The 19,813-nt window shown below is 35.4% G+C and overlaps 2 protein-coding genes and 1 long non-coding RNA gene across 3 annotated transcripts; 1 reads left to right on the top strand and 2 right to left on the bottom strand.

The window, feature by feature from the left end:
- Positions 1 to 4,036: 4,036 nt before the first annotated feature.
- On the bottom strand, positions 4,037 to 9,868 carry LOC110722225. The gene is made up of 2 exons (XR_002511559.1): positions 9,689 to 9,868; positions 4,037 to 6,725 (listed from the first exon to the last, which is right to left on the bottom strand). It is a non-coding gene; the product is annotated as an uncharacterized LOC110722225 (long non-coding RNA).
- On the bottom strand, positions 6,772 to 7,950 carry LOC110722213 (tubulin alpha chain-like). The gene has a single exon (XM_021901485.1). The coding sequence runs from the start codon at positions 7,903 to 7,905 to the stop codon at positions 7,111 to 7,113; it is 795 nt and encodes a 264-aa protein (XP_021757177.1). The 5' UTR covers positions 7,906 to 7,950; the 3' UTR covers positions 6,772 to 7,110.
- Positions 9,869 to 15,590: 5,722 nt separating the features above from the next.
- On the top strand, positions 15,591 to 19,293 carry LOC110722206. The gene is made up of 4 exons (XM_021901474.1): positions 15,591 to 15,802; positions 16,703 to 17,207; positions 17,716 to 17,876; positions 18,204 to 19,293. Exons 1-4 carry the CDS (start codon positions 15,758 to 15,760, stop codon positions 18,882 to 18,884), a joined length of 1,392 nt encoding a protein of 463 aa, XP_021757166.1. The 5' UTR covers positions 15,591 to 15,757; the 3' UTR covers positions 18,885 to 19,293.
- Positions 19,294 to 19,813: the final 520 nt, after the last annotated feature.

Below are 19,813 nucleotides of genomic sequence, written 5' to 3'. Positions count from 1 at the left end.
TCGTGGTAGGCTTTAGTTAATGAAAACGGTGCAAGTTGTAAATCGGTAAATTAGCCGTTCAAAGGCAAATTGAATGGTTTCACCCACCCAATTGGACTCCTAGCGGGTATTAGAGACTATGGTAAACATTTCGGAAATTTTTATTTCTGGGCAAAAAAAAGTCAAAAAATTTTAAAATTAAAGGCTAATATCCACTTTTTTTTAGACTTTTCAAAGGTTCGGGACCTGATGTCGAAAAGTCAAAAATGCCGTTTCTTAGACATTTCGAAGGTTTCGCAGGCCTAGTGTCGAAAAGTATTGATATTTTTGGGATACATCTCGGAGTCATATAATGTCGAAAAGGCTTGATTTAAAGAAATCGGTGCAAATTGTAAATCGGTAAATTGGTCATTTAAAAACAAATTGTAGGGTTCCACTGCACCCTCCCAATTGGACTCTCGGAGGGTACTAGGGACCATGGTCAACATTTCGGCTATTTTTATTTTCGGGCAATATAAATTCAAAAAAATCCAAAATTAAAGACAAGATCCACGCTTTTAAGAAATTTTAGAGGTTTCGAGGCCCGGTGTCGAAATCCTTAAAATTTTATGGGATAAATCTCATATAATGCAGTTTAGAAGTATATATGATCATTATCTGTTGTCATAAATGTTCATGATAGACTTGAGTTAATGAAATCAGTGCAAGTTGTAAACTGGTAAATTGGTCGTTTAAAGGCAAATTAGATGGTTCCACCCAGCCAATTGGACTTCCGAAGGGTATTAGGGACCATGGTAAACATTTTGGAAAATTTTATTTCCGGGTTAAAAAAAGTAAAAAAATTCCAAATTAAAGGCTAATATCCACGTTTTTTGAGAAATTTTGGAGTTTTCAAAAAGTCTTGAAATTATAGGGGATAAATCTCGGGGTCATATAGTTCCGTTTGGAACCATATATGATTATATGTTGTCATAAATGTTCGTGCTAGGCTTAAGTTGATGAAATAAGTACAAGTTGTAAATTGGCAAATTGGCCGTTTAAAGGCAAATTGGATGGTTACACCCACCTAATTGGACTCCCTGAGAGTATTAGAGACCATAGTAAACATTTAGCAAATTTTATTTTCGGTCGAAAAAAAGTCAAAAAATTCCAAATTTGAAGTCTAATATCCACGCTTTTTAAGAAATTTTGAAGGTTTCGTGGCCCGATGTTGAAAACTTTTAAAATTTTAGGGAATACATCTCGGGGAATATAATGTCATTTGGAACCATATATGATCATTATTTGTTGTCATAAGTGTTCGTGGAAGGCTTCAGTTAATGAAATCAGTGCAAGTTGTAAAACGGTAAATTGGTCGTTTAAAGGATAATTGGATGGTTCCACCCATCAAAATGGACACCCGGAGGGTATTAGCTAGGTATCATTTTAAACATTTCAGCAATTTTTATTTCCTAGAGAAACAAACTCAAAAAATTCAAAAACTAAATCCACGCATTTTGCGAAATTTTGGAGGTTTCGGAATCCGGTGTTGAAAAGTCTTTAAATTTTATGGGATACATTTTGCGGTCATATAATGCCGTTTGGAACCATTTATAATCATTATATGTTCTCATAAATGTTCGTGGTAGGTTTAAGTTAATGAAATCAGTGCAAGTTATAAACCGGTAAATTGGTCGTTTAAAGGCAAATTGGATAGTTCAACCCACCAATTGGACTCCCGGAGGGTATTAGGGACCATAGTAAAAAATTTGAACATTTTTATTTCCAGGAAAAATAAGTCTAAAAATTCCAAATTGAAGGCTAATATCCACGCATTTTTGAAAATTTTTGGAGATTTTTGGGCGCGGTTTCGAAAAGACTTGAAATTTTAGGAGATACATCTCGGGGTTAGATAGTGTCGTTTAAAATCATATATGATCATAATATGTTGTCATAAATGTTCGTGGTAGGCTTAAATTAATGAAATCGGTGCATGTTGTAAATCAGTTTATTGGTCGTTTAAAGGAAAATTGGATGGTTTCACCCACCCAATTGGACTCCCGGAGGGTATTAGGTACCATGGTAAACATTTCGGCAATTTTTATTTTCGGGTGAAAAAAAGTCAAAAATTCAAAAATTGAAAACTAATATCCACGCTTTTTTAGAAAATTTTGAGGTTTGTGGCCCCGGTGTTGAAAAGTTTTGGAATTTTAGGGGATACATATCGGGTTTATATAATACAGTTTTAAACCATAAATGATCATTATACATATGTTGTCATAAATTTTCGTGGTAGGCTTGAGTTAATGAAATCGGTGCAAGTTGTAAACCGGTAAATTCGTCATTTAAAGATAAATTAGATGGTTACATCCACCTAATCGGACTCTCAGAGAGTATTAGTGACCATGGTAAACATTTCGGTAAATTTTATTTACGAAAAAAGTTAAAAAATTCCAATATTTAAGGCTAATTATATAATATCCACGCTTTTTGAGAAATTTCTAATGTCGAAAAGCATTGAGATTTTAGGGTATACATCTAGGGTCATATAATGCCGTTTGGAACCATATATGATCATTATACGTTGTCATAAATATTCGTGGTAGGCTTGAGTTAATGAAATCGGTGCAAGTTGTAAACTGGTAAATTAGTCATTTAAAGGCAAATTGGATGGTTCCACTCAACCAATTGGACTCCCGGAGGGTATTGGGGACCATGGTAAAATTTAGGCAATTTTTATTTCCGGGTTAAAAAAATTTAAAAAAATTCCAAAATTAAAGGCTAATATCCATGCTTTTTGAGAAATTTTGAAGGTTTCGAAAAGTCTTAAAATTCTAGGGTATAAATCTCGGGGTCATGTAGTTCAATTTGGAACCATATATGATCATTATATGTTGTCGTAAATGTTAGTTTGTGCGTGCTAGGCTTTAATTACAAGTTGTAAATCGGAAAATTGGTCGTTTAAAGGCAAATTGGATGGTTAGACCCACCTAATTGGACTCTCCGGGGGTATTAGGGACGATAGTAAACATTTCGGCAATTTTTATTTTTGGTCGAAAAAAAGTAAAAAAAATTCCAAATTTGAAGTCTAATATCCACGCTTTTTAAGATATTTTGGAGGTTTCAAAGCTCGGTGTTGAAAACTCTTGAAATTTTAGGGAATACATCTCGGGGTAAGATAATGTCACTTAGAACCATATATGATCGTTATTTGTTGTCACAAGTGTTCGTGGTAGGCTTCAGTTAATGAAATCAGCGCAAGTTGTAAACCAGTAAATTGACCGTTTAAAGGCAAATTGGATGGTTCCACCAATCCAATTGGACTCCCGGATGGTATTAGGTACCATTGTAAACATTTCAGCAATTTTTATTTCCAGGCGAAAAAAACTCAAAAATTTCCGAAATTAAATCCACGCATTTTAATTTGCGAAATTTGGAGGTTTTGGGACCTGGTGTCGAAAAGTCTTAAAATTTTATGGGATACATTTCCCAGTCATATAATGCCGTTTGGAACTAGTTATAATCATTATATGTTGTCAAAAATGTTCGTGGTAGGTTTGAGTTAATGAAATTAGTGCATGTTGTAAATTGGTAAATTGGCCGTTTAAAGGCAAATTGGATAGTTCAACCCACCCAATCGGAATCCCGAAGGATATTAGGGAACATGGTAATTCGAAAATTTTTAATTACGGGTGAAAATAAGTCTATAAATTCCAAAATAGAAGGCTAATATCCACGCTTTTTTGAGAAAGTTTGGAGATTTCAGGGCCCGGTGTCGAATAGCCTTGAGATTTTAGGAGATACATTTCGGGGTCATATAATCTTGTTTAGAACCATATATGATCATAATATGTTGTCATAAATGTTTGTGGTAGGCTTGAGTTAATGAAATTGGTGCACGTTGTAAATCGGTAAATTGGCCGTTTAAAGGCAAATTGGATGGTTCCACCCACCCAATTGGACTTCCGAAGGGTATAAGGGACAATGGTAAACACAAATGACCATTTTCCTTTAACATAGAGAGATGTGAAAGTAACTATGCAAGATGTATTCCAAACTGTTCTTGAAATACCAGTTCTCAGAAAAGTCAGAATATTTAATAGATTAACAAGATCAACAGCTCTATATGTATTTACAATGTGCTTGGTATATAAATGACAACAAAAAACCCATCATGAACACAGTGGATGATTTAGACAGGACCAAAAGGGGTCTGAAAAAAAGAGCATAGACAGCATGACATCAATCAACTCTCATCTAGGAAAAGGCCTTTTGGAGCTCAGAGACTGCACATTATACCCTACTTTCTTTCTAAACTTTTATTTCAGATTCCTCATAAGAGTAAACAACAATAGCATGAGCTCTTTCTGATAAGATCCACAAGTAACTTGCAGTAGAAATGCTTGGTATATATCAATCTAAATGGATAAAAAGCAACACGTCAATTATCATCCTAAAGGTCATTTTGTTTTCTTCCTGCTGCAGAAGTTAAGATCACATTCGCAATATTAAGATCCCAAACGTAGCATTTGTCTACTCTGCTCACAATATTATAAGACATAAAAGCCTGAATGCTTTGCAAACCTAACAATAGAATCATACGAATTGTACAGGGTTCCATGAGTAAGCAGGTACTGGAGCACTTCAAACATCAAGATAAAAACCTAAAAGTGAGAGGGCAAATAATAGTCACAAGCTCACAACAAAACTAGGTATACAATGGAAAACTCATCAGTTCCTTTATATCCATACAGATATATACTGCAAAATAGGCTTAAAGGATTTTTTTTTTTTTTTGAAGACTAAAGGAAATTAAATTAAGCAACTTTATATACATATTTTATCCATGGCAAAGTTACATTGGCCCTCTGCCTATCCTGAAATAAGATGCACAATTTCCTTTCTTGGATACCCCAAATAAATTGTACACTTTTTCTCTCAACCAATTTCTTTTGCTTTATTCCGACACTCTCTTACCGTCTATGTTACTTGGACTCGGATGAAGTGTCCTATTAGACACGGGTGTCCAAGTATCGGACTCGCCCATTTTCTTGAAAAAAAATTGTGTTTTTAGTTAAAAATGAAGTGTCCAAGTGTCGGTGTCGGTGTCCGACACGAGGCGTGTCGACACGGACACGTGAGGTAAATGAAAGAGTTCGAGTAACATAGCTTACCGTTGTTTTCCTCTACACTCTATTATTAATATCCATGCCAAAAGCAATTGAGTAGCTTATTTGGGAACGGGGGTGTACAGTAGACATTTTGAAGGTACCACCAGGTCAGATTGAAGATTATTCATATAAACTTCTAAATTTAACAAAGTATAAAGTAATTAAGCAACAATAAGAAGAAATCACCAATATTAAAAACAACTAGGGACTTTAGATTAGGCTAAGGAAAACCAACATTGAGAAAAGTCATGCACAAGACCATCAAATAGATAACTTTGGTCAGCACGTGATTACATACAGCTATTAACAGATTTTAAGTTTCAGTACTGATAGCCCCAATGCCCTCAAGAACAGGGAAAGTCATGAAGCAAAGAGGAGACTTAAGACTATGTCGTGAACAGCTACCAGCTAAAGAGATGGGAAAAAGAATCTGGGAGCTGCTTGTTTGGACTTTGGATAACATGATTAGCCCTTGTAAATAAGCATTAACCAGTTCAGCAAAAGGCACCTATGTTACACATAAAGCATAATAGATAGGCAGGTTGGAAATTTAATGCAGATAGATTTAAAGGCAAAGATAGATTGAAAATATAAATAAATAAACTTTCCATCAAAGTATATTAACAGCTCAGTAGCTCACCTTACCTCCCTTTCCATCATTGGGCTCTAAGCAATAGCAATGATCAATAAGTGAAAACGCAATATCTGACTTCAACAATCTTGTATTTTGCCATGAATTTCACGCCACAATAACATAGATTTATTGTCCACAAGATGCTTGCTTTCATAAACAATATAACTACATAATTCATGCCGGGGATCTGGTTTTAGAGACCTTAATTGAGTCAAGGGATCAGTGAACTTAGACTTATTGTACAGCTCCTTTGCTGGCTGGACATGATTCCACCAGAAATCATCTAAAGCTCTCTTTATAGCATCCCAATATTCAACATCTCGATACAGCCTAAACAAACTGCTTCCATTTGGGGTCCAAACATAGAGATCCATCTAATCCCTATCCAGTATCTCCATTAGACCTTGTGCCTGTGGCATACAATAAAGTGGGATCTACTTCCAAGGGAAAGCTTTGTTAATATCACCATCAAAAAAAGGGCACTTAATTTCCAACACTCCCTCCGATGGCAAACCATAAACATTTTCTTCAACAACCCCATCAGGAGAGGCACCAAGCCAACCATCACCATTCAAGTTATTCTTATTAAGAATCTGAAATTTAGGAAACACAACAGACTTGTCGGTTAATATCTTGTACCGTTCCAGAGCTTCCTCCTCGTTAATATTGTTATAACAGGTCGCGAGATTACCAGAAAAGGGTTCGATCGCCCTATCTTCTCTAACCACAATTGAACTCTCCTACGAGGCCAAAACCTAATTGCAGAGCTAAAAGTGCTTGCAGTAAGCTTGTTCTTTCTTAAATTCTGCCAGTTTTTGAACCAATGCTGAAAACAACTTGCTTGAAGTACATCGTATGTACCACTAATATAAGGAGGGTGACTGGTATTGTGTATGTTGCAATATATACACTTACGACTATTCCTAATAAGGCTGTCCCAGTTATTGAACCTTCCTCTGAAGCTGGAATGTGAAATGAACAGAAATTTGTTAAAACATTATACTGACAATGAGATCAACAAACTTATAACACCAATAATAAACACATAATATGCAAAACTAATAAGGGAGGTTTTCTTGGTGGTTGCTGATAATACCAGAAGAACAGGGGAGAATAGAAGGAAAGGGGAAACGTGAGGAAGAAGAAGAAGCTTAGAGAGATAATAGAGGGGCAGAGAGTTAGAGAGAGAAGTTTGTTAATTCATTTCTTAATTCCAATTACAACCTAAGGTGCATTAATAAGGCATGACCCTAACAGAAAGATTCTCTCTAATCCAATTATCATAAAACTAAGCACAAAAGGACAAATGATGAAAATAACCACTTTGCTAATAAGCAGAATGCAGAATTACCCATTAAAACCAACTAAAATATCTTTTCTTCTTATTTCTCCTGTATCATACCCTTCCCCTTCAAAAAGACTTGTCCTCAAGTCTAGAGAAAATAATAGCACGAAAGCTTGCTTGGCAGATATATGGTCGAACTTGTGGTCGATTCTCAAGAACACTTCAGCAACACTGACTGAGTTAGAAATCATACCCACAGCCCTTTGAATTTTGGCCAAATCTCTTCCTGGCACCACCATTAAAGGCTGGTAGGTACTACCACACTTGAATCTGGTAGGACACCAGTTCACAAACTGTCTGGTTCTCGTTGTTTTGAATGTGAAAACAGTGGCATTTACATCTCTGGGTACCACATCTCCTTGGTGCACCACACAGCAAGCCATGTACCTTTCGTGGTGGGAATCACATTTGGCCATCTTAGCACTAGGCTCAAATGTACTGCCATTGATCTCTGCAACTAACAGTTGCTCATGGAAGGCTTTATCATCAGACATAACAGGAGTATAAGAAGGAAGCATGAAATGAATACGAGGGTAAGGGACTAAGTTTTTCTGAAACTCAGTGACAGCCACATTCAATGCATCATCAACCCGAAGTGAAGGTGTCAAGGATAGTGCTACCAGGAAACTAGTCACAATTGGGAGCATGGGTGAGGCAGGAGATAAGGTAAAGTTAGTTTGTGTATAGCTCGCAACTGCGGCAGAACAAGCCAGCACATGTGATGTAGGGAAGCATCCCAACAATGAGGCCAACAAGAACGCTTCAAACAAAGACTGTAATCCACCCATCAACACCATTTTCTCCGCAGAAACAAAAGCATCAACAACACTTAACACAAAATTATTAACCAGACACTGCTACCAAAATCCCTTCCTAGTGTGCTTAGCAACAAGCCACAACTCGAAGGCCGGAAACAGAAAGGAAATGGCAATGAAACACTGCCAACTGTCTCCCTGACGAAGACCATAGATAGTGTATAGAAAATACACATATGAACTTTGTGGCCAATTCCCAGCCATCATAAGAGAATACACAAGCAGGTAATTGTTCCCAAAAGTGTTGACAGCAAGAGAAGCATAGAGGCCATCTAGTTTCTGTAAGAATTGTAACCATATTCCCTCACCGACTCGAAAAACTCGTTCAGACCTGTGTCTAATAGCCTCAATTCGAGGTTGAGCAATTACCAACCGAGACTTGAGAGTAGCAACCAATAACTCTTTTCCAAACATCCTATATTGAAATATGCAACAAGACTCCTTCCTACAGACTTAGAGAAGCCTACTAGCAGTGTTCTGGCCAAGGGAAATTTGGTTGGGTGTATAGTAGGTGTAGGGAGCAGGGGTGCCTTGGTGTAAGACATCAAGAGTGTGGGCTGTGTAATTGGTTTAGGTGTAGTCCAAGAAGAATGAGCTATATTAGGTTCAAAGGCCTCATTCAAAGGGTGTAGAAAATGCTTGTGTGGTTTTGCAAATTCAATTGAAGCAGCACTAGTAGGTAGCATAACATCCTTCACAAATGGAGACACAACTGATTTCACTCCTCCCATAAAATTCCCCAAAAGATGAACATTGTTATCTAACATAACAGTCTGCAAATTCCCAGAATTATCATCATAATCACTCATAACCGAATCAAGGTGATTCACTCTATCAATTTTCTCAACTACAACCAGATTAGAAGTATCATCAAAATCAGAATCAAGGTGTGTGAATTTATCAACATTCTCATTCATCAATGTAGGACTCAATATTACTAGTCTGTTGAAGTTTATTAAAATCCTCAACCACATTAAAATCCTGAAACCTGTCATTCACATCAATAATAAAATCGTTCCAATCCACAACAGCACGAATAGACAAATAACTAGAAACCCAATTTGCAGCTTTATCAATCATATTAAGGGAAGCCAACATAACCTTCTGATCATCTGGAATCTTACAGAGAGTAAAATATTTGCAACATTTCTTAATCCACAATCTAGGATTAGAACCATCAAATTTAGGGATTTGGAGTTCTGGTTTCATACCTAAGGTCATGTTAGGGGTTGATTCGACATCATGAACCGAAGATGGAGGAGCCAAATTAGGTGAAGAATCCGAACAATTGCGCATATCAGCTAGGATAGAACGCATCAAAGTTATCAATTCGACATTCGACATCATAATTCATAACATGGGCGAAAACCCAGATGAGATACCCTATTATTACATCCATTTAAGTGTTACAACATGACATTCGACATCATAACATCAAATGCCCCTAAATTGCAGAGCCATCCTTGAGGCAGGGCAGGCAGGGCAGCCGAGTTGGGGTCATGATAAACCTTAGATTATGAAATTGATAAACATTTTCATAGTTTTTTCGTACAATAAAGAATTATAAACAACAGCTTGCAACACATTAGCAACATTATAGAAACAAAATCGATCATTTTAATCGTTTCAGAAAGTAATACTAACATTTCAATAATCCGCCTAAGAAGAACCCTAAATTGAATAGATTGACAATAAAATTAAATACAAACCATAAATTGTAAAATTGATATTCGGTGATTAAAAAAGATTAACAATTGTATCTTACCTCAGAAGCTGCTTCATTGGAGGAGGGAAAGCTCAGAAGCTTCTACAATGGAGATATCAGAGTATGCGCTTCAATGGAAAAAAGAGAGAGGGCGCAACTAATAAAAGAGCTCCAAAGGAGAAAGGTTTGGGGTTTATCAAAGGGTTTTGTCCACTAATTTTGTCCGAAATAACTCATAGTGTGTCAAGTGTCAACCCTCACATAATACTCCGTGTAAATCAAATGATAAAAGCTAACACGCGCACTCAAGAAATGGAAATATTACGGTAAAATAATTTTAAAACCCGTGATATCGCTAAGTCTGATATGGCATACATTTCAAAATTAATACTCGTACTATCTTAAGTTATGGTGCTAATTAGTTGTCTAATGCTTGAGGCTCGTTAGCAAAATCTAAATTAAATTAACATCTCGTTAAAAATAAAAATAAAAAAATAGCGATTATAATACATTTTTCATTTAAGCATAGAGTGTTATAAAAAAAAAGTAGTCAATTTTTAATATTAATAACAAATTTTTATTATGATGACCAAATGCGGGTTGATACATATTCATTTATGTTGAATAATTTTTTTAAAAAAATTTGGTGTGAGATGTAAAATAGATTACTAATTAGATACGTTATGGTAGGGTGATATAATTACTAAGTAGATATGATTGGCTATCTAAAGATGATGGAGCGAGTAAGAATTTAAAATCATAATCCAAATGGTAGGCAACTATGATTATAATGAACTAAGGGTCTGTTCACTTCAGCTTAATTTCAGTTCGATTCAGTTTAGTTCAGTTCAGCTCTAATCAGTTCAGTTCAGTTTAGCTCTTAATTTTCTCCTCTCATAAAATATTATATTCATTTAAGCTTAATTTAGTTCAGTTCAGTTCAACTCCATTCAGTTCTGTACGGATCAATCCAGTAAATGTGAATAGGCTCTAAGTTTACAAATTTTTTAGTATGCTCATTGCTCAACCAATACCAACCTAGTAAATCGATGGATAATGCCATTGACGGTCTAAAATTGAATTATAAGTATATCCTACCAATATCAGTTAAAATATCGTAAAATAAGTACATATATTCTTTATATTTTAAATAATGAATCAAAATTTTACTAGTAATACTTTTACCGTTTTACTCATCGTATAGAAGTCAAACAACTCATAACATACCACTCTGATATCACATACCCCGATACCCGTATGACACTTGTGACGTGTCCGTGTAACCTAATTGAAGGGCCATCTTTTAGTTCTTACACACCCATTACTCCATTAGCATAATAATCCCATGTAAGAAAAATTAAAAAGAGCGCGAGCGAGTGTGCCTAGTAGCTAGTACTGTAGTACACCCCGTACATAAGTCACGACTTCATATTACACATTTACACCACTCCCAGAAAAATAGAAAGAGTACACTTCTCTCTCGTTCCTACTAAACACACACATTCAAACCTCTGTTTTCCAATTTCTTTGAAGATTCTGAATTGCAATGGATAACCAGCAAGATAGCCAACAATCTCTACCCAGCTCTTCTGTATGATTTCTTTAACTGGGTTTTTTTTTATTTTATAATCTAATTTTGTTTTGCTTAAACTTAGTAGTAGAATTTTGGTGTTGTTCTTTGATAATATCTCTCAATCAAAATCTGCATTTTCGATTTTCAGTGTTAATTATAGCTTCTAAATGTGTTATTAATGACTAATTAAGAGAAAGAAGTTAATGGGTGTTTAATTTTTGATTCATTCAACTTGGCATTTTGTAAAAAATGTCGAATGTTTGCTTGTTGTATGTTTTGATAGAATCTTGGTGGTGTTCTTTGATTATCTTTTGTTAATATGAAATTGTCGTGCCCTCCCTGTTCAATTGACAAATCTTTTGAATGATTTATCAATGGTGGATTATGAGAATGAAGTTAATGGGTGTTCATTAATTTGTTGGTTTGTCTCTTTTTTTTTTTTTATTTGCAATTTTTTCTTACAACAATTCTTGTTAGTCGACCCCAAATCATTTTTGGGACTCAAGATTTTGTTATTGTTGTTGTTAGTATGCAGGCTTTTTTGATCGGATTTATAGTTATTGGTTATCTGGAAATGTATAGCAGATTTTTAAGGCTGGTTAATTTTTAGGTGTTTCAGTTTGATCAACCATCTCTTGGTGAACAAGTTTTGGATCTTCTGGAAAGTGCAAGAAATAATCAACAGCTTACTAGTCAAACTGGTGAACATCTTGATTCTAATGTGCAATCTGTTAGAAATCTGCAGTTAAATAGCCAAACTGGTGAACATCTTGATTCTTATGTGCAATCTGTAAGAAATCTGCAGTTGAATAGCCAAACTGGTGAACATCTTGATTCTACTGTGCAATCTGTAAGAAATCTGCAGTTGAATAGCCGAACTGGTGAACATCTTGATTCTAATGTGCAATCTGTAAGAAATCTGCAGTTGAATAGCCAAACTGGTGAACATCTTGATTCTAATGTGCAATCTGTAAGAAATCTGCTGTTAAATAGCCAAACTGGTGAACATCTTGGTTCTAATGTGCAATCTCTAAGAAATCTGCAGTTGAATAGCAGCCAAACTGGTGAACATCTCGATTCTAATGTGCAATCTGTAAGAAATCTGCTGTTAAATAGCCAAACTGGTGAACATCTTGGTTCTAATGTGCAATCTCTAAGAAATCTGCAGTTGAATAGCAGCCAAACTGGTGAACATCTCGATTCTAATGTGCAATCTGTAAGAAATCTGCTGTTAAATAGCCAAACTGGTGAACATCTTGGTTCTAATGTGCAATCTGTAAGAAATCTGCAGTTGAATAGCCAAACTGGTGAACATCTTGGTTCTAATGTGCAACCTGTAACAAATCTGCAGTTGAATAGCCAAACTGGTGAACATCTTGGTTCTAATGTGCAACCTGTAACAAATCTGCAGTTGAATAGCCAAACTGGTGAGCATCATGCATATAATTACTATAATATGCAACCTCAAAGAAATCTGCTGCCTAATAACCATAGTGTTGAACATCAAGGGTATGATATGCAACCTCTAAGAAATCTGCAGTCTAGCCAAACTGTTCGACATCAAGGGTATAATCAACAACCTCAAAGAAGTCCGCAGTCTTACCAAACTGTTCAACATCATGGGTATAATCAGCAACCTCAAGGAAATCTGCAGTCTAATATTCAAACTGTTCAACATCAAGGGTCCCATTTCACTCCCCAAAATCAACCAGGAACAAGTTCACATCAATGGCAAAGGCTTCCGCAATATGGTCATACGATTCCCAGTACTAGCAATCAGTTGGGATCTTCACATCCTTATTCAGGTATGCTTGAGAATCTCTCTTGCTCGTGTTAGATAATCACTTTGCTAGTCATATTCTGTTGATTGTCTAATATCTTCCCTAGACTATAAGTGCCTAGTAGATTGGATTTTTCTTTTTATTAATTACATTACCCTTATATCATTGAAGTTTTTGCGTTACTTCAATTAATATGTTGAATTTGACATTTGTATACCTAATTGTTTATGAAAATATTATGCATATGTGTCATGAATTGTTATTGGGTATATGTGCAGTCGCACAATGGACTCCCCTTTCTTCAAGATATCCTGAGCTGCAGCAAAGTGTACAACAACCAATGACAAACTTCTCACCTACTTCATTTCAATCTCAAGGAGTAAACCCAAATATCTGGAGTAATATTCAACAGCTTTGTTATGATCTGATAAGAAGAGAGGTCTGATTCTGATTATTTGCAAGACAAATTTTGTTTAAGTAGTTTGGCACCAAGGAGGGAAGGAGTAGTAATGATGAAAATAATAAAATACTGATTTATGCTAGTAAGGATGCATTTATTAAAGGGCTTATATAGTTTCTTTTATGCAATGCACGATTGTAGGACCAATCGTGAATTCATATCCATACCCTTGATTTACTAGATATACTCTTACTAGTCTTAGGAGCTTTACATTTCTTTAAGATTTGGTCCTGTCCTATTTTGTATAAGCAATGCACATTATAAAAGGTTTCCTGAGTAATCCTATTGTGTTACATTCTTGTGTTTGGCATGTGCAGGGAGAGATGGATTGCCACGTATCGAATCTTTATGTATCGAATGTCCGCTTGCAATCTCAATTGAATTCTCACATAATTCGGATCAGACTGCTGGAGGTAGAATTAAGTAATCTGAAACAGTTACAGAGACCAGTGGATAACTACGACCTTCACATTAGAAGGCTGGAGGCAGAATTAAATAATCTAAAGGAGCAATCACAGGGACAAATATATGACTGCAAAAGTGACATTAGAATGCTGAAGGCAGAGTTGGATAATCTGGAGCAATCACAGAGACAAATATATGAATGCAAAAGTGACATAGCAATGCTGAAGGCAGAATTGAGTAATCTGAAGTATTCACAGGGACAAATGGCTGATGACATACAGCATATTAGGCAGAATAATCCAAAGTAGAAGGAGAATGCTTATACTTCCAAAGATGGCAACACTTGGGGACTTCCCAGTTAGTTATCGAATTTCAGATGATGATAGTCTTGAGGCATTCTCGGCTGATCATGTTCACTTCTTAGAACCTTTATCTCTTTTGACTATGCAGCCTTTTTTTTCTATTTTGTAGCTGAATGTGTTACTGTCTCTAGCAGAATTCGTAGTGTTCTAATGCTACCATTTGAGGCAGGGGTTAAGCGTATAGGATAGTATAAAAGGTACAGGAATATTTTAGCATGCACTTGAATTTACTATGAAGTCATTAAGTGGGTGTTATCTGAATTTTTTTGTACAAAATACAGTGCCTTTTGTATGTAATACGGGCAAATTGGAAACAAATAAGCATGTATGTAAACGTCTATTTGATTGTTCATTTGTTCCTGCTTTTTTGTTGCTATCAATTACTTGCGCCTTTGCATAAATACTGCCATTCTTGATTCTCCCTTCACATTGTAGTTCAGTAAAACAATTTATCCATTATTTGCATGACTAGCATAGTAGCATGTTAATTGTTGGACATTGGAATTCTAGTCTAGTGTTAAATATGTAAACTATAATCATGTTTTCAGATAATGAGACAAGCGCATATTATAAATAATCAGCTCACAAGCAAATTTGACATACAACTTTGGAAAGAAAACAAATCTTTGCAAAAAAAATTTAATAAGAAAGTGTAAAAATTTAAGGGTAGAATTTTGGAGTGGTAAGTAGTTTGAAGTTGAGAAATTGGTGCCTCTATTAGTATATGGAATATCAGCATTACTCACTAGGTTGTTTTGAAAAAGAAAAGTAACTTGTGAGTGAAAAAAAAAAAAAAAAAAAAAAAAGAAAAAATAAAATTTGGGATAGGCGATCAAAATGAAAGTAAAAACATTTATCAAATATCATTACAAAAATAATATTCTTTAAAATAATTTCAATTTAATAAAAATAATTTCAATTTAGTAAGTTGACTGCTTTTCAAACAATGCATAACATACTACATAGATATCACACAAGTGACATATTCATGTAACCTACCTTGAATGTACCTCAACCCTCACGGTTGTTTTGGTTCGATATTTGTGGGTCAGACACTTTGGGATCCTCTCTTTTAAAGTGTATTTAATGGGGATTGAACAGAGAATTCCCTTGTAAGTAGGAAAAAATTAAGGATCCCACTTACTTAGGGTTAGAATCGAGCTCCTCTTACAAGGATGGAAGTAGTACCGAAGTAGAGCCTCCAATCACTTAGGCCAACCTTAAATAAAAGAAAGAAATTGCATTCCACAATCATACCAAACATATGGTATTAAGAATCAAGTTCCAAACCCATACCAGTTTGCGAATCAAACGCCCCCTTAATGCTTTCGTGTAAAAGGGCGATATTCTTACATAGGGACTATCGAGTAGCATAAACCAATATTCCCATGTAAGGAAAAAAGAGCGCGAGCGAGTATGCAATTGTGTATAGTATAAGTATAACCCGTACACAAAACACAACTCACATCTTCACATTATATTGCTCTCAAAAATAACATTAAACACAACTCAAAAACTTTCATAATTCTTTGAAGCTTCTGAATTGCAATGGAAGACCGCCAACTTAGTCAAGAATCTGGAACCGTCCCTTCTGTATGATTTTCTTTAACTGGGTTTTTTTAATTTTTTCTATTATGATCTTATTTTCTTTTCCTTAAATCTTATTAGTAGAATTTTGGTGTTGTTCTTTGATTATATCTTTCAATTAAATTCTGCATTTTTGATTATATGTGTTAATTATTCCTTCGAAATGACTGATTAATGGCTATTTAAGAGAAAGAAATTAATGGGTGTTTAATTATCCGGTTCATTTGGCTTGGCATATGTGTAGTCGTGTAGAATACTGCTTGTTTTCAATCATGTTTGGATTCTCTGCTTAGTATCAGAATCTTGGTGATGTTCAATTGATAAAACCTTTAGAATGATTTATCAATGGCTTAATGGGTGTTTAATTATCCTGATCATTTAACTTGGCATATTGTAGAAATGAAGAATTTTTGTTTTGTTTTTTTTTTTTTTTTTTTTTTTTTTTTTTTTTTTTTTTTTTTTTTTGGTAAATTAGAATTTTTGCTTGTTTGCATGTATGGATTCTTGCTTAATATGATAATATCAGAATCTTGGTGATGTTCTTTAAATATCACTTTTTAATATGAAATTGCTGTTCCTTCCTTGTTCAATTGATAAACCTTTAGAATGATTTATCAATGGCGGATTATAAGAACGAAGTAAATGGGTGTTTATTAATTTGTTGAATTGGTTCATTCAACTTTAGCATATTGCATAACAAATTAAGGTGGCATATTTGTCTCCTTGTTTTATTTGGCAACGTTACCTTACAACAATTCATGTTAGTCGACCTCAAATCATTTTGGGACTTATATTTTGTGTTGCTGTTGTTGTTAGTATGCAGGTTTTTTTTATTGGATTTGTGGTTTTGGTTTCCTTGACATGTTTAGCAGTTTTTAAAGGCTGTTTATTGTTTGGGTATTTCAGTTTTATCCTTCTCAGCAACATCCAACCAATCCACAGCCTAATAGCCAAACTGGTGAACGTCCTGGGTCATATCTGCAGCTTCTAAATAATCTGCAGTTAAATAGCAAATCTGGTGAGCATCCTGGGTCTTATCTGCAACCTCTAAGTAATCTGCAGTTAAATAGCCAATCTGGTGAACATCTTGGGCCTGATGTGCAACCCCGAAGAAATCTGCAGGCTATTAGCCAAACTGATGAATATCTTGACTCTCATCTGCAACATCCAAGTAATCTGCTGTTTAATAGCCGAACTGGTGAACGTCTTGGGCCTAATATGCAACCGCAAACAAATCTGCTGCCTAATAACCAATCTGAGGAACATCTTAGATCTGTATTTCAGTTGTTTCCTCGTTACATTCAACCAAATCAACCAGAAACAAGTACACAGAAACAACAGAGGCTTCAGCAATCTGATCATATGATTCCTGGTATTGGCAGTCAGCTGGGATCTGCAAATCTTCATTCTGGTATGCTTGAGAACCTCTCTTGTTTGTGTTGGATGAGCACTTTGTTACTCATGTTCTGCTGATTGTCTAATATCTTCATTAGACTACAAGTGCCTAGTAGATTGGATTTTTCTTTAAATTGATTACATTACACTTATATCATTGAATGTTTCGCGTTACAACAAAGGCTGTAACAGCGAATTGTAAGGCTTTTCACGTTACAACAAAAGGCTTTAACAACTTTCTGTAAGGCTTTTCGCAAATTTAAAAAAAAAAAAAAAAAATCAAATTGAAGTTGCAAGTCCATTCTTGAAAAGGTAGGACTAACATCCTATGTTGGTAGCAAAAAAAGTTCATATTTTTTTTCAAACGAGTTGTATTTACGTTTTTGTACTTGGGATCTTTTTTACAATTGGTCTGTACTATTGCACTTTATCTTCAAATATGTTGAACTTGACATATGTATACCTATATGCTTATGAAAATGTTATGCATATGCATCATGAATTGGTATTGGTTATATGTGCAGCCGTACAATGGAATCCCCTTGCTTCAAGTTATGAACTGCAGCAAAGTGCACCACAACCAGTGACAAATTTCCCACCTACTTCATTTTGGTCATCTCAAGGAGGATATGTAGACCCATCCATTTGGAATAATCAACTGTATTATGATCTGATAAGAAAACAGGTCTGATTTCGGTTATTGACAAGTCATATTTTGTTTAAGTAGGTTGGTACCAAGGAGAAATGCCGATGAAAAAAATATAATACTGATCTATATATGCTAGTAAAGATGCATTTCTTAAAGAGCTTATGTAGTATCTTGTATGCAATGCACCATTGTAAGACCACTCCCAAAATTCATGTCCATACCCTAGATTTACTATCTTATATTCTTAATAGTCGTTAGAAGTTTTTCGTTAGATATTAAGATTTGATCCTGTCCAATTTTGCTTATGCAATGCACCATTATAAAAGGTCTCCTGTTTTACATTCTTGTATTTGGCATGTGCAGGCAGAGATACATGACCAGTCTGGGAGTCTTAATCAATCTAATAACCCCCTGCAATCTGAATTATTGATGTCTTGCGTAATTGGCATTAGTTCGCTGGCGGCAGGGTTAAATGATCTGAAGCAATCACAGAGACAAATTGATGGCTGCAAAAGTCACATTAGAAGGCTGGATGCAGAATTAGATAAGCTGAAGAAGCAATCACAGGGACACTTGGATCACTACGCAAGTCACATTTCAAGGCTGAAGGAAGAATTAATTAATCTGAAGCAATCACAGGAACAAATGGCAAATGACATACGCCATATTTCTGCAGGGAAGGCATCAGAAAAGAATACATCAGGAAAGTCTATTCCTTCAGATGATACTTTGCCTTCTACTGGTAAACTTAATTTTCATCTGGGAGGCGGAAGTGCTTCTTCTAACAATTTCCTCGCAAGAGCTTTTCAAGATGGTGTAAAAATAAGTGATTCTTACAAGCAGGATGAACGGAATCCGCTGGTTCAAAGTGGTAGTGATCTTTGTTCAAGCTCAGGAGTCAAGATCAAAGCTGGTGAACAGTCCAAGGGACCGGTGAATATGGCTGCAAGGGAAGGGTTATCTGCTACTAATATACACAGAGATGAGTTTATACAAGGTGAGAAGAAGAATGATGGCAACACTCGGGGATTTCCCAGTAAGTGATCGAATTTCAGGTGATGATGATCTTGAGGCATTCTTGGCTGATCATATTCACATCGTAGAACCTTAATCTCTTTTGACTGTGTAGCCTTTTTCTATTTTGTAGCTGAATTTTTTACTGTCTCTAGCAGAATTCTTAGTGTTCTAATATTACCATTTGCAGCAGGCTTAAGTGTATAGGAAAGTAAGAGGTACAACAGGAATTTTATAGCATGCACTTAGGGATGGCAATTTAATCCGAGTTCGATTCGAATTCGATCCGATCCGAAGGAAAAAATCCGATTCGAATCCGTTTAAAATTAATCCGAATCCGATAAAATAGATCCGAATTCGAATAGGAGGTGGATCGGACTTGGACCCTACGCAAAGTCCGACGGAGTCCGAATCTAAGAGTACAAGCATATGCTCTATAACTTGGGACAATTATTTGCTTGTTTTGTAGCAAAATTTTGTTATGTAACTTAGGTTATAATTTAAATATGTTATGTTTATACTTTAATTGGTATGATAATACAAACAATTATGGATCCGAGTCCAGGGTCCGTTTACTAAACGGATCGGATTCGGATTTAGCCACATTCGACCCGAATCCGATCCGTTGCCATTCCTACATGCACTTGAATTTACTAGGCATTCATTAAGTAGGTGTTATCTGAATTGTTTTGTACAGAATACAGTGCCTTTTTGTATGTACTATGGGCAAATGAAAACAAATAAGCATGTATGTTAACGATTATTAGCAAAGCTTTCGACTTAGATTGAGGCCTGCAACTAAATTTTAAATTAGCCTAAGGCGATAATTAGACGAGCATTTTAAGTGAATTTTGGGATTGCACAAGTGATAAGTTTGGCCGTGTGGGAAAAGGTCTTGCATCCTAAGGTACACTTAAACAATCAATTTACGTCAACTACCCTTAGGGTTTTCCATAGAA

Source organism: Chenopodium quinoa, unplaced genomic scaffold, assembly GCF_001683475.1.
Source record: "Chenopodium quinoa cultivar QQ74 unplaced genomic scaffold, ASM168347v1, whole genome shotgun sequence".
Taxonomy (NCBI): domain Eukaryota; kingdom Viridiplantae; phylum Streptophyta; class Magnoliopsida; order Caryophyllales; family Amaranthaceae; genus Chenopodium; species Chenopodium quinoa.
This window is presented reverse-complemented; position numbering and strand designations above follow the sequence as displayed.

Bases quoted from the DNA above. Each gene is read 5' to 3' on its own strand.
- LOC110722213 (XM_021901485.1), bottom strand. From the start codon at position 7,905: ATGGTGTTGATGGGTGGATTACAGTCTTTGTTTGAAGCGTTCTTGTTG.
- LOC110722206 (XM_021901474.1), top strand. From the start codon at position 15,758: ATGGAAGACCGCCAACTTAGTCAAGAATCTGGAACCGTCCCTTCT. The intron at 17,208-17,715 runs GTATGCTTGAGA...TTATATGTGCAG, and splicing joins ATCTGCAAATCTTCATTCTG to CCGTACAATGGAATCCCCTT. The intron at 17,877-18,203 runs GTCTGATTTCGG...TGGCATGTGCAG, and splicing joins ATGATCTGATAAGAAAACAG to GCAGAGATACATGACCAGTC.